The 12,500-nt window shown below is 43.2% G+C and overlaps 1 protein-coding gene across 1 annotated transcript in view; it reads left to right on the forward strand.

The window, feature by feature from the left end:
* The first annotated feature begins 475 nt into the window (after positions 1-475).
* Positions 476-12,500, forward strand: part of LOC132965683 (uncharacterized) — a 12,642-nt gene continuing 617 nt past the window's right edge. The window contains exons 1-5 of the mRNA XM_061033787.1: positions 476-566; positions 641-908; positions 1,016-1,115; positions 9,678-12,219; positions 12,334-12,419. Of these exons, the coding sequence (XP_060889770.1) occupies positions 507-566; positions 641-908; positions 1,016-1,115; positions 9,678-12,219; positions 12,334-12,419 (3,056 nt within the window). The 5' untranslated portion in view covers positions 476-506. The remainder of the gene's footprint in view (positions 567-640; positions 909-1,015; positions 1,116-9,677; positions 12,220-12,333; positions 12,420-12,500) is intronic.

The raw sequence follows: 12,500 nt of genomic DNA on the forward strand, positions 1-12,500 counted from the left end.
CACACACAGAGACACACACACACACACAGACTCACACACACACACACATACACACACACACACACACACACACCAAACACACATACACACACACACACACACACACAAACAGACACACACATACACACACACACACAGACACATAGACACACACACACACACAGAGACACACACACAAACAGACACACACACACACACACAGACACATAGACACACACACACACAAACAGACTCACACACACACCACACACACACACACACACACACACACAGAAACAGACACACACACACACACACACAGACACACACACACACACACACACACACACACACACACACACACACAGACACATAGACACACACACACAGAGACACACACACAGAAACAGACACACACACACACACACACACACACACACACAAACAGACACACACACAGACACACCTCCTTCTGGTGTGTGTGTCCAGGTTCGTCCTCTCTATTTAGCAGCATCTCTGTGAAGTCGATGGACTGTCTGGCAGAGCTGCGAGCACTGGAGCATGCTGGGAGTTTGAGTTCTATAAAGGTGAGTGTTGACGCTGCTGGTTCAGAGATAATATTGAAATCTGATTTGTTAAACGTTAAACGTGTTTGTTTCAGGGCGGGCGCCATGACTCCTCTCAGGATGACTTCCTGTCTCCGTGCAGACTCAAACACAAAGACCTCCACAGACCCTCCATCTCCACGGCAACGCCGGACAGGAGGAGCACACAGGACAGCACATCGTGGCACGCCGCCAGCAGCGACCAGCAGGACGACCTGAGGGAGGTAGAGGGAGAGAGGAAGAGGTGGAGCGAGTTCAGAGACAGGAAGAGGACGAAGACGCTGACCGTCCTGCAGCTCCGAAAACACAATCCAACAGAACCCAGTGAGTACGCCGCCATCTTTATTTAAAGAGACAGTACACTCTGAGTAGGATGAAATGTTCTCTACCTGCAGAGGGATGTTGATGTGTTAAATCGTTTTCTCTTTTAGTCGTCTTGTCGAGTGAAGAGGAAGACGAGGGAGAGGATGAAGGAGATGGGGGGCGGCGTCTCGACTGGGAAACTCGGAGCAGAAATGGGAAGCAGACAGGGTGAGGGTAAAGAAATCAGATCACTGAACACTACAGGCCGCTCAGGTGCAACCTGATTGGTCTGTTTCATCTGTTGATTTCCTACTGTGGAATCTTATATTCTTTATACTTTTATGTTTGCTTATTAACTGATCCAATGTATATGAGCATCTCACATATATACATGCAACTTGACCTTATATGACCCCTGCAGCACACGAACATTACCCGATACTCACCTCACCTCAGATGTTGTTATCTCACCTACACAGATTCAACAATAGCTCCTTATAAGGACTACTTCTTCAAACTCTCAAGGACAAACTACATAATTTTCTCTATTCCTCCTCTGTGAGTTTCGATCGCACTATATGCTCAAGTATATAAAGATTGTACGCCCCAAGAGTGGGCAGAGAACTTACTTTGTGTATCCTGTACGCATCGTTGAACTTCTCTCCTTGCTGCAAGTAATAAACTGTGTGACTTAGCAACTCAACAGTTTGTGGTTTACTCCTTTTTGTTCACTCTCGTACCGTGGTCCGGAGGGTTTTCTCTTTCTGCTGATTTCTTGCAGGCTCAGTTCTACCACAATTACATGGCGACGAGGATGGGATTCCTGACATTGGCCGGGTAGTTTCCTCCGAAACAACTTCTCCACCCAAATCAACTGAGGAATAGGTAAGTCAAACACCTTTTCTAAAGTTTGACAGTTTAGGGGTGGAGAGCATAGAGTTGTGAGAAGGAGACTTCTGGTTCGGTAACGGAATCCCTGTTGAATTTATGTTTGGGTAAAAGAACCAGAACTGTGCGAGATTCTCTCTGACCATTGAACGACTGTGACGGAGTATTAAAAGAAATGTAAAAGTAGTTTAGATAAAGGTAAAAAAAAAAAAGAAAAGTTATAAAATCTAGTACCTAAATTTTCGAGTAAAATAGTGGGAACGAATTTATTGAACTAAAATTTCTGGGTTTCATGGGAAACCTCAGAGGCGTCTGAGGGAGTACAGTGAAGACAGAAATTAATTAGGATTCTGGGTTTCATGGGAAACCTCAGAGACATCTGAGGGAGTACAGTGAAGACAGAAATTAACTAAGATTCTGGGTTTCATGGGAAACCTCAGGGACGTCTGAGGGAGTACAGTGAAGACAGAAAATTAAGCACAGAAGTGCAAAATAAAGGTAAAAGTAAAAAAGGTATGCTAAATAATGTACATGTGTTGAATGCTAAAGAAAATACTAAATGTGTTAAAATAAAATAGATAAATAAAAAGGACAATGGGAAAATCAACAAGTAAACTAAAGCCTGATGGCGAAAGTAATGCACCAGACAGATCAATTTTAATGCAAATGAAAACAGGGTACCCTGACATAAATTGGTTCAAAATATTCAAACATTGGAACAAGGAAACAAAAAAAGAATGGCCTGTACTGGGCACTTGCGATCCAAAGAAATGCGCAATAGTGGATAAAATGTTGAAAGAAAAGTGGTGGGGAAAAAATGGTAAAGGCAAAATAGGACCAAAAAAAAGAGTGAAGACCTCCATTGGGGGCTCGTGAAGGGACATGTTGAAAAGAAAGCAGCAGTAAGTAGGGAGAAAACAGCGCTGAAAACAGCGGCTGAAATGTCAGAAAAGGCACAGCAGGAAGGGAAAGCTAATGAGAAGCTTAGATTAATGTTACATTCAGTTAATCAACCAGGAGAGCCGAGCAAACCCCTAAAAAAAAAAAAAATAAAGCCAAAGTTTCAGCTTGGTCTCCAAATAACCCATTCGGTAAAATCGATCGCACTATATGCTCAAGTATATAAAGATTGTACGCCCCAAGAGTGGGCAGAGAACTTACTTTGTGTATCCTGTACGCATCGTTGAACTTCTCTCCTTGCTGCAAGTAATAAACTGTGTGACTTAGCAACTCAACAGTTTGTGGTTTACTCCTTTTTGTTCACTCTCGTACCGTGGTCCGGAGGGTTTTCTCTTTCTGCTGATTTCTTGCAGGCTCAGTTCTACCACAATTACATGGCGACGAGGATGGGATTCCTGACATTGGCCGGGTAGTTTCCTCCGAAACAACTTCTCCACCCAAATCAACTGAGGAATAGGTAAGTCAAACACCTTTTCTAAAGTTTGACAGTTTAGGGGTGGAGAGCATAGAGTTGTGAGAAGGAGACTTCTGGTTCGGTAACGGAATCCCTGTTGAATTTATGTTTGGGTAAAAGAACCAGAACTGTGCGAGATTCTCTCTGACCATTGAACGACTGTGACGGAGTATTAAAAGAAATGTAAAAGTAGTTTAGATAAAGGTAAAAAAAAAAAAAAAAAAGTTATAAAATCTAGTACCTAAATTTTCGAGTAAAATAGTGGGAACGAATTTATTGAACTAAAATTTCTGGGTTTCATGGGAAACCTCAGAGGCGTCTGAGGGAGTCCAGTGAAGACAGAAATTAATTAGGATTCTGGGTTTCATGGGAAACCTCAGAGACGTCTGAGGGAGTACAGTGAAGACAGAAATTAACTAAGATTCTGGGTTTCATGGGAAACCTCAGGGACGTCTGAGGGAGTACAGTGAAGACAGAAAATTAAGCACAGAAGTGCAAAATAAAGGTAAAAGTAAAAAAGGTATGCTAAATAATGTACATGTGTTGAATGCTAAAGAAAATACTAAATGTGTTAAAATAAAATAGATAAATAAAAAGGACAATGGGAAAATCAACAAGTAAACTAAAGCCTGATGGCGAAAGTAATGCACCAGACAGATCAATTTTAATGCAAATGAAAACAGGGTACCCTGACATAAATTGGTTCAAAATATTCAAACATTGGAACAAGGAAACAAAAAAAGAATGGCCTGTACTGGGCACTTGCGATCCAAAGAAATGCGCAATAGTGGATAAAATGTTGAAAGAAAAGTGGTGGGGAAAAAATGGTAAAGGCAAAATAGGACCAAAAAAAAGAGTGAAGACCTCCATTGGGGGCTCGTGAAGGGACATGTTGAAAAGAAAGCAGCAGTAAGTAGGGAGAAAACAGCGCTGAAAACAGCGGCTGAAATGTCAGAAAAGGCACAGCAGGAAGGGAAAGCTAATGAGAAGCTTAGATTAATGTTACATTCAGTTAATCAACCAGGAGAGCCGAGCAAACCCCTAAAAAAAAAAAAAATAAAGCCAAAGTTTCAGCTTGGTCTCCAAATAACCCATTCGGTAAAATCGATCGCACTATATGCTCAAGTATATAAAGATTGTACGCCCCAAGAGTGGGCAGAGAACTTACTTTGTGTATCCTGTACGCATCGTTGAACTTCTCTCCTTGCTGCAAGTAATAAACTGTGTGACTTAGCAACTCAACAGTTTGTGGTTTACTCCTTTTTGTTCACTCTCGTACCGTGGTCCGGAGGGTTTTCTCTTTCTGCTGATTTCTTGCAGGCTCAGTTCTACCACAATTACATGGCGACGAGGATGGGATTCCTGACATTGGCCGGGTAGTTTCCTCCGAAACAACTTCTCCACCCAAATCAACTGAGGAATAGGTAAGTCAAACACCTTTTCTAAAGTTTGACAGTTTAGGGGTGGAGAGCATAGAGTTGTGAGAAGGAGACTTCTGGTTCGGTAACGGAATCCCTGTTGAATTTATGTTTGGGTAAAAGAACCAGAACTGTGCGAGATTCTCTCTGACCATTGAACGACTGTGACGGAGTATTAAAAGAAATGTAAAAGTAGTTTAGATAAAGGTAAAAAAAAAAAAAAAAAGTTATAAAATCTAGTACCTAAATTTTCGAGTAAAATAGTGGGAACGAATTTATTGAACTAAAATTTCTGGGTTTCATGGGAAACCTCAGAGGCGTCTGAGGGAGTACAGTGAAGACAGAAATTAATTAGGATTCTGGGTTTCATGGGAAACCTCAGAGACGTCTGAGGGAGTACAGTGAAGACAGAAATTAACTAAGATTCTGGGTTTCATGGGAAACCTCAGGGACGTCTGAGGGAGTACAGTGAAGACAGAAAATTAAGCACAGAAGTGCAAAATAAAGGTAAAAGTAAAAAAGGTATGCTAAATAATGTACATGTGTTGAATGCTAAAGAAAATACTAAATGTGTTAAAATAAAATAGATAAATAAAAAGGACAATGGGAAAATCAACAAGTAAACTAAAGCCTGATGGCGAAAGTAATGCACCAGACAGATCAATTTTAATGCAAATGAAAACAGGGTACCCTGACATAAATTGGTTCAAAATATTCAAACATTGGAACAAGGAAACAAAAAAAGAATGGCCTGTACTGGGCACTTGCGATCCAAAGAAATGCGCAATAGTGGATAAAATGTTGAAAGAAAAGTGGTGGGGAAAAAATGGTAAAGGCAAAATAGGACCAAAAAAAAGAGTGAAGACCTCCATTGGGGGCTCGTGAAGGGACATGTTGAAAAGAAAGCAGCAGTAAGTAGGGAGAAAACAGCGCTGAAAACAGCGGCTGAAATGTCAGAAAAGGCACAGCAGGAAGGGAAAGCTAATGAGAAGCTTAGATTAATGTTACATTCAGTTAATCAACCAGGAGAGCCGAGCAAACCCCTAAAAAAAAAAAAAATAAAGCCAAAGTTTCAGCTTGGTCTCCAAATAACCCATTCGGTAAAATCGATCGCACTATATGCTCAAGTATATAAAGATTGTACGCCCCAAGAGTGGGCAGAGAACTTACTTTGTGTATCCTGTACGCATCGTTGAACTTCTCTCCTTGCTGCAAGTAATAAACTGTGTGACTTAGCAACTCAACAGTTTGTGGTTTACTCCTTTTTGTTCACTCTCGTACCGTGGTCCGGAGGGTTTTCTCTTTCTGCTGATTTCTTGCAGGCTCAGTTCTACCACAATTACATGGCGACGAGGATGGGATTCCTGACATTGGCCGGGTAGTTTCCTCCGAAACAACTTCTCCACCCAAATCAACTGAGGAATAGGTAAGTCAAACACCTTTTCTAAAGTTTGACAGTTTAGGGGTGGAGAGCATAGAGTTGTGAGAAGGAGACTTCTGGTTCGGTAACGGAATCCCTGTTGAATTTATGTTTGGGTAAAAGAACCAGAACTGTGCGAGATTCTCTCTGACCATTGAACGACTGTGACGGAGTATTAAAAGAAATGTAAAAGTAGTTTAGATAAAGGTAAAAAAAAAAAAAAAAAAATTATAAAATCTAGTACCTAAATTTTCGAGTAAAATAGTGGGAACGAATTTATTGAACTAAAATTTCTGGGTTTCATGGGAAACCTCAGAGGCGTCTGAGGGAGTCCAGTGAAGACAGAAATTAATTAGGATTCTGGGTTTCATGGGAAACCTCAGAGACGTCTGAGGGAGTACAGTGAAGACAGAAATTAACTAAGATTCTGGGTTTCATGGGAAACCTCAGGGACGTCTGAGGGAGTACAGTGAAGACAGAAAATTAAGCACAGAAGTGCAAAATAAAGGTAAAAGTAAAAAAGGTATGCTAAATAATGTACATGTGTTGAATGCTAAAGAAAATACTAAATGTGTTAAAATAAAATAGATAAATAAAAAGGACAATGGGAAAATCAACAAGTAAACTAAAGCCTGATGGCGAAAGTAATGCACCAGACAGATCAATTTTAATGCAAATGAAAACAGGGTACCCTGACATAAATTGGTTCAAAATATTCAAACATTGGAACAAGGAAACAAAAAAAGAATGGCCTGTACTGGGCACTTGCGATCCAAAGAAATGCGCAATAGTGGATAAAATGTTGAAAGAAAAGTGGTGGGGAAAAAATGGTAAAGGCAAAATAGGACCAAAAAAAAGAGTGAAGACCTCCATTGGGGGCTCGTGAAGGGACATGTTGAAAAGAAAGCAGCAGTAAGTAGGGAGAAAACAGCGCTGAAAACAGCGGCTGAAATGTCAGAAAAGGCACAGCAGGAAGGGAAAGCTAATGAGAAGCTTAGATTAATGTTACATTCAGTTAATCAACCAGGAGAGCCGAGCAAACCCCTAAAAAAAAAAAAAATAAAGCCAAAGTTTCAGCTTGGTCTCCAAATAACCCATTCGGTAAAATCGATCGCACTATATGCTCAAGTATATAAAGATTGTACGCCCCAAGAGTGGGCAGAGAACTTACTTTGTGTATCCTGTACGCATCGTTGAACTTCTCTCCTTGCTGCAAGTAATAAACTGTGTGACTTAGCAACTCAACAGTTTGTGGTTTACTCCTTTTTGTTCACTCTCGTACCGTGGTCCGGAGGGTTTTCTCTTTCTGCTGATTTCTTGCAGGCTCAGTTCTACCACAATTACATGGCGACGAGGATGGGATTCCTGACATTGGCCGGGTAGTTTCCTCCGAAACAACTTCTCCACCCAAATCAACTGAGGAATAGGTAAGTCAAACACCTTTTCTAAAGTTTGACAGTTTAGGGGTGGAGAGCATAGAGTTGTGAGAAGGAGACTTCTGGTTCGGTAACGGAATCCCTGTTGAATTTATGTTTGGGTAAAAGAACCAGAACTGTGCGAGATTCTCTCTGACCATTGAACGACTGTGACGGAGTATTAAAAGAAATGTAAAAGTAGTTTAGATAAAGGTAAAAAAAAAAAAAAAAAGTTATAAAATCTAGTACCTAAATTTTCGAGTAAAATAGTGGGAACGAATTTATTGAACTAAAATTTCTGGGTTTCATGGGAAACCTCAGAGGCGTCTGAGGGAGTACAGTGAAGACAGAAATTAATTAGGATTCTGGGTTTCATGGGAAACCTCAGAGACGTCTGAGGGAGTACAGTGAAGACAGAAATTAACTAAGATTCTGGGTTTCATGGGAAACCTCAGGGACGTCTGAGGGAGTACAGTGAAGACAGAAAATTAAGCACAGAAGTGCAAAATAAAGGTAAAAGTAAAAAAGGTATGCTAAATAATGTACATGTGTTGAATGCTAAAGAAAATACTAAATGTGTTAAAATAAAATAGATAAATAAAAAGGACAATGGGAAAATCAACAAGTAAACTAAAGCCTGATGGCGAAAGTAATGCACCAGACAGATCAATTTTAATGCAAATGAAAACAGGGTACCCTGACATAAATTGGTTCAAAATATTCAAACATTGGAACAAGGAAACAAAAAAAGAATGGCCTGTACTGGGCACTTGCGATCCAAAGAAATGCGCAATAGTGGATAAAATGTTGAAAGAAAAGTGGTGGGGAAAAAATGGTAAAGGCAAAATAGGACCAAAAAAAAGAGTGAAGACCTCCATTGGGGGCTCGTGAAGGGACATGTTGAAAAGAAAGCAGCAGTAAGTAGGGAGAAAACAGCGCTGAAAACAGCGGCTGAAATGTCAGAAAAGGCACAGCAGGAAGGGAAAGCTAATGAGAAGCTTAGATTAATGTTACATTCAGTTAATCAACCAGGAGAGCCGAGCAAACCCCTAAAAAAAAAAAATAAAGCCAAAGTTTCAGCTTGGTCTCCAAATAACCCATTCGGTAAAAAGGACAAAGCTGTTAAAATATACCCCAGCCTGTTAACAGAGGGAGACTCTCCCCCTGACTATAGCTCTGATGATGAGCTGTTTTTGCTCACACAGCAAGCACCTGCCCTCAGGGGAGGCGCAGGAGGAAGGGAACAGGATCCAGCAGACATGCCACTGCCAGATAGCAATGGGGAGGGATCAGGGGAATCCGACAAAGAGAAGAAAAAAAAGGGAAAAAGGGAATCCGTTAGACTCAAAGATAAGAAAGTAAAAAAAGAAAAAAATAAGCAAGAGCAGAACAGACATGACCGAGCAGGCTCTAGCAGCACCATGGCCCCCTTAAGAATATTCCCAGGGACAGATAGCAAAGGAGAGCCTTTAACTGCGTACCGCCCATGGACTAAAATGGAACTAAAACAATTGACCGACGACACCCCAAATCCTAAAAAAGACGTGACCCAGACCATAACATACTTAAAGAGACTGTCTGGATGTTTCCAGCCCTGTCAGACTGACTGGTTCTGTTTTTGTATGGCTCGTTGGCCTAAACTAGAAGACCGGTGGAAAACTCTCCACGAGTTTCTGGGTCCAGACGCAAAAGACCAGACAGTAGAAAAAGGCAAAGAGATGTTGAGAGAGATAATAAAGGAGTTACAGGATGTGTTTAAAGCTAACCCAGATTGGGGCAAACTGTCAGGACTGCACAAGAGAAAGGAGGAACAGGTAGAAGATTTTGTGACTCGATTGGAAAACACATTTAAAAGGTATTCAGGTTTGACCCCAGAGCAGTTCGCCCCGCTCCTTCCACGCGCGTTCGTTGACGGACTAGAAAGACACTCTAAGGAAGTGATAAAACAAGATCTAACGTGGGAGGTGAAAGAGCTAAAAGATGTGTTAGCCATCGCAAAACATTTAGAGAGAAACCAAAGAAATGATGACTCTTCTGATAGTTCTGACTCAGAGTCTGACACCGATTGTAAAAACAAAAATAAAGTCAGACACAAAAATAAGGGAAAGAAAGACAAACGCAAACAACATTCTGGTGCTGTAAAACAAATGCTTGTGCAACAGCTTCAGCAGACAGCCCCTGTCTCACCCACCTCTCTCCAACAGACACAGTTCACGCCTCTTCCTTTATCTCCAGCTCCCATACAGTGGCCAGTTTATCACCCCTATCCAGCAGCCCAAGGAACCAACCCCTTTCACAGTCGAGCGCCACCCCAAGGTCAACAGCTTGTATCCCTCCACACCGCATGCACTGGACTTTGCACGTTGACCCTACAGGACGAGACCTTGAGTATTTCCATCACTTTTCTCCCTTTGTAGGACAGGCCTGTAGTGTTTTTGCGTGCACCATTTTGCTGTGTAAGCAGGGGGGTGCTCTATTGACACATCAATTGGGCCCAGTAGCCTCCAGCTTGTTCCAGCAACCTGACTCCGCCCCACACCTGACTCTCTACACCTGTGAAGGTTACGAGCCTAAAGACTTAGGTCCCATAGCAAAGACCTTACAGACTCTGACTCCAACCATCTCACATTTGTACCAAGGAATGGTGTACTCTCACTATGAGGGCGTGGCATGGACAGTGACAGTAGATGACTCATGGTTAGCTGATGACGAAGATCCTGTATGTACCATTTCACCTTTCAAAAACACTAACATGTCTCACCCTCTTTCTCTGTTTTCAGTTTCTGTTCCTCCTCAGTCCCCTGCCACAGCGGGAGTCCCAGACACATTGTGGTCTCAGTACTCTAATGAGTGTGGCCTAATGTTGTCTCACCCTCCTGTGTCAATTCCTGTAAAACTAGGTCCTGCTCCCAGAAAACAACAGTACCCCCTCTCACAGGCCTCTCTGGAAGGCATTAAGCCCGTCATCACTACCCTTTTAAAACAAGGAATTTTGGTGCCGTGTCAAAGCCCCTGTAACACCCCTATTTTACCTGTTAAGAAACCTAACTCCCCTGACTGGCGCTTTGTTCAAGATCTCCGCCTGATCAATGACTATGTGGCTCCCATGACTCCTGTAGTACCCAGCCCCACCACCATCCTAACCTCTATTCCTCCCTCTACTCAGTGGTACTCTGTTGTTGACCTCTGTTCTGCTTTTTTCAGCATCCCTGTCTCCCCAGAGTCCCAGTACCTGTTTGCTTTCACCTACGGTGGGCATCAGTACACGTGGACTCGCCTCCCACAAGGTTTTATTCACAGCCCCACTCTTTTTGCCCGAGCCCTTCTTACAGATCTAGCTGACGTTCAACTCCCTGGAGGCAGTGCCTTGATCCAGTACGTGGACGACCTGTTGGTAGCCAGCCCCACCAAAGAGGCATGCGAAACGGACACAAGAGCTCTGTTGTTGTCATTGGCTGAGAAGGGACACAAGGCCAGCGCCACAAAAGCCCAGCTGGTGCTACAAGAAGTGACCTACCTGGGCCATGTTCTCAAAGGTAACACCCGCCAAGTCAGCAGTAAACGTGTTTCTGCTGTTTTGAACATTCCAAAACCCCACACCAAGAAGCAGCTGAAGTCGTTCCTGGGCATCCTCGGGTACTCCAGACCATGGATCATGGATTTTGCCCCTCGAGCCAGGCCCCTTCAAGACATGCTCCTGCAGGCCGCTCCTGAGCACCTCCAATGGACGGAGGATGCAGAGACAGCGTTCACTGACTTAAAACAAGCACTTTCACAGGCCCCGGCGCTGGGTCTCCCTGATTACAGCAAACCTTTCCAGTTGTACGTTCACGAACGCAATGGGTTTGCCTCTGGTGTTCTCACTCAACAACATGGCTCTAACAAACGCCCAGTAGGTTACTATTCCACACGCCTTGACAATACTGAGCTGGGTTTGCCCCCGTGTCTCCGAGCTGTGGCGGCTGCTGCTTTCATGGTAAGAACCGTGTCTGATCTGGTACTGGACTCTCAGTGTGAACTTTATGTTCCTCATGCAGTGAGTGCTCTGCTTACCAGAGCCAGCACACAACACCTTTCCGCAGCCAGACAGAGTCATTATGAATTGTTGCTGCTGTCTATGCCTAATCTTACTATTCACAGATCTCCAACTCTCGATCCCTCTTCTCTCCTTCCAACTGCTGCTGACTGTGAGCCCCATGACTGCCAGGCGACGGTAACAATGACCTACACTATTCGTGAAGATCTTTTTGACACCCCTTTGTTTAACCCTGACCTTACCCTGTTCACTGACGGCAGCTCTTCTAGAAACCTGCAGGGCACCCTTGATTCAGGTTGGGCTGTAGTTTCTTCCACTGACACCCTTCTTTCAGGTAAACTTCCAGACCACTTCTCTGCTCAACAGGCGGAGCTAGTGGCTCTCACTCAGGCATGTACCTATGCAAAGAATAAATCTGTTAACATCTACACTGACTCTCGGTATGCTCTAGGTGTCTGCCTTGATTTTGGTGGAATCTGGAGACATCGCGATTTCTTAACATCTGCAGGTACCCCTATTAAAAATGCTTCCCTAGTAGAGGCTCTCCTAAAAGCTCTCTTTCTTCCTTCTACAGTTGCTATTCTCAAATGTGACGCCCGTACATCTTCCAAAGACCCTGTGAGACTCGGTAACGCAAGAGCTGATACTGCAGCAAAAGCCGCTGCTGTGTCAGGAGCCCTCGCTCCCGTGTTGGCGACCTCAACACTGGTTTCTCCCAGCCCAGATCCCTCCGTCCATGACGTAGCTGCCTTACAATTAGCTGCCGAACCATTGGAACGATCTCACTGGCAGACAAACTGTGTTCTTGTAAAGAATGTATATTACTCTGTTGATGGGCGCCCGTGTTGCCCTCAGTCGCTCCTCCCCTACCTCTTACAGACTGTTCACGGTGTGGCTCACGTGAACAAAGGGGGGATGGAAGCGATAATTAGACGTGTATGGTATGCAAATAATGTATCCCAGGCATGTGCTGATTTTGTACAAAGATGTGCCATTTGCCAACAACACAACGTTGGAAAGAC

The sequence above is a fragment of the Labrus mixtus genome, unplaced genomic scaffold (genome assembly GCF_963584025.1).
Source record: "Labrus mixtus unplaced genomic scaffold, fLabMix1.1 SCAFFOLD_49, whole genome shotgun sequence".
NCBI lineage: Eukaryota > Metazoa > Chordata > Actinopteri > Labriformes > Labridae > Labrus > Labrus mixtus.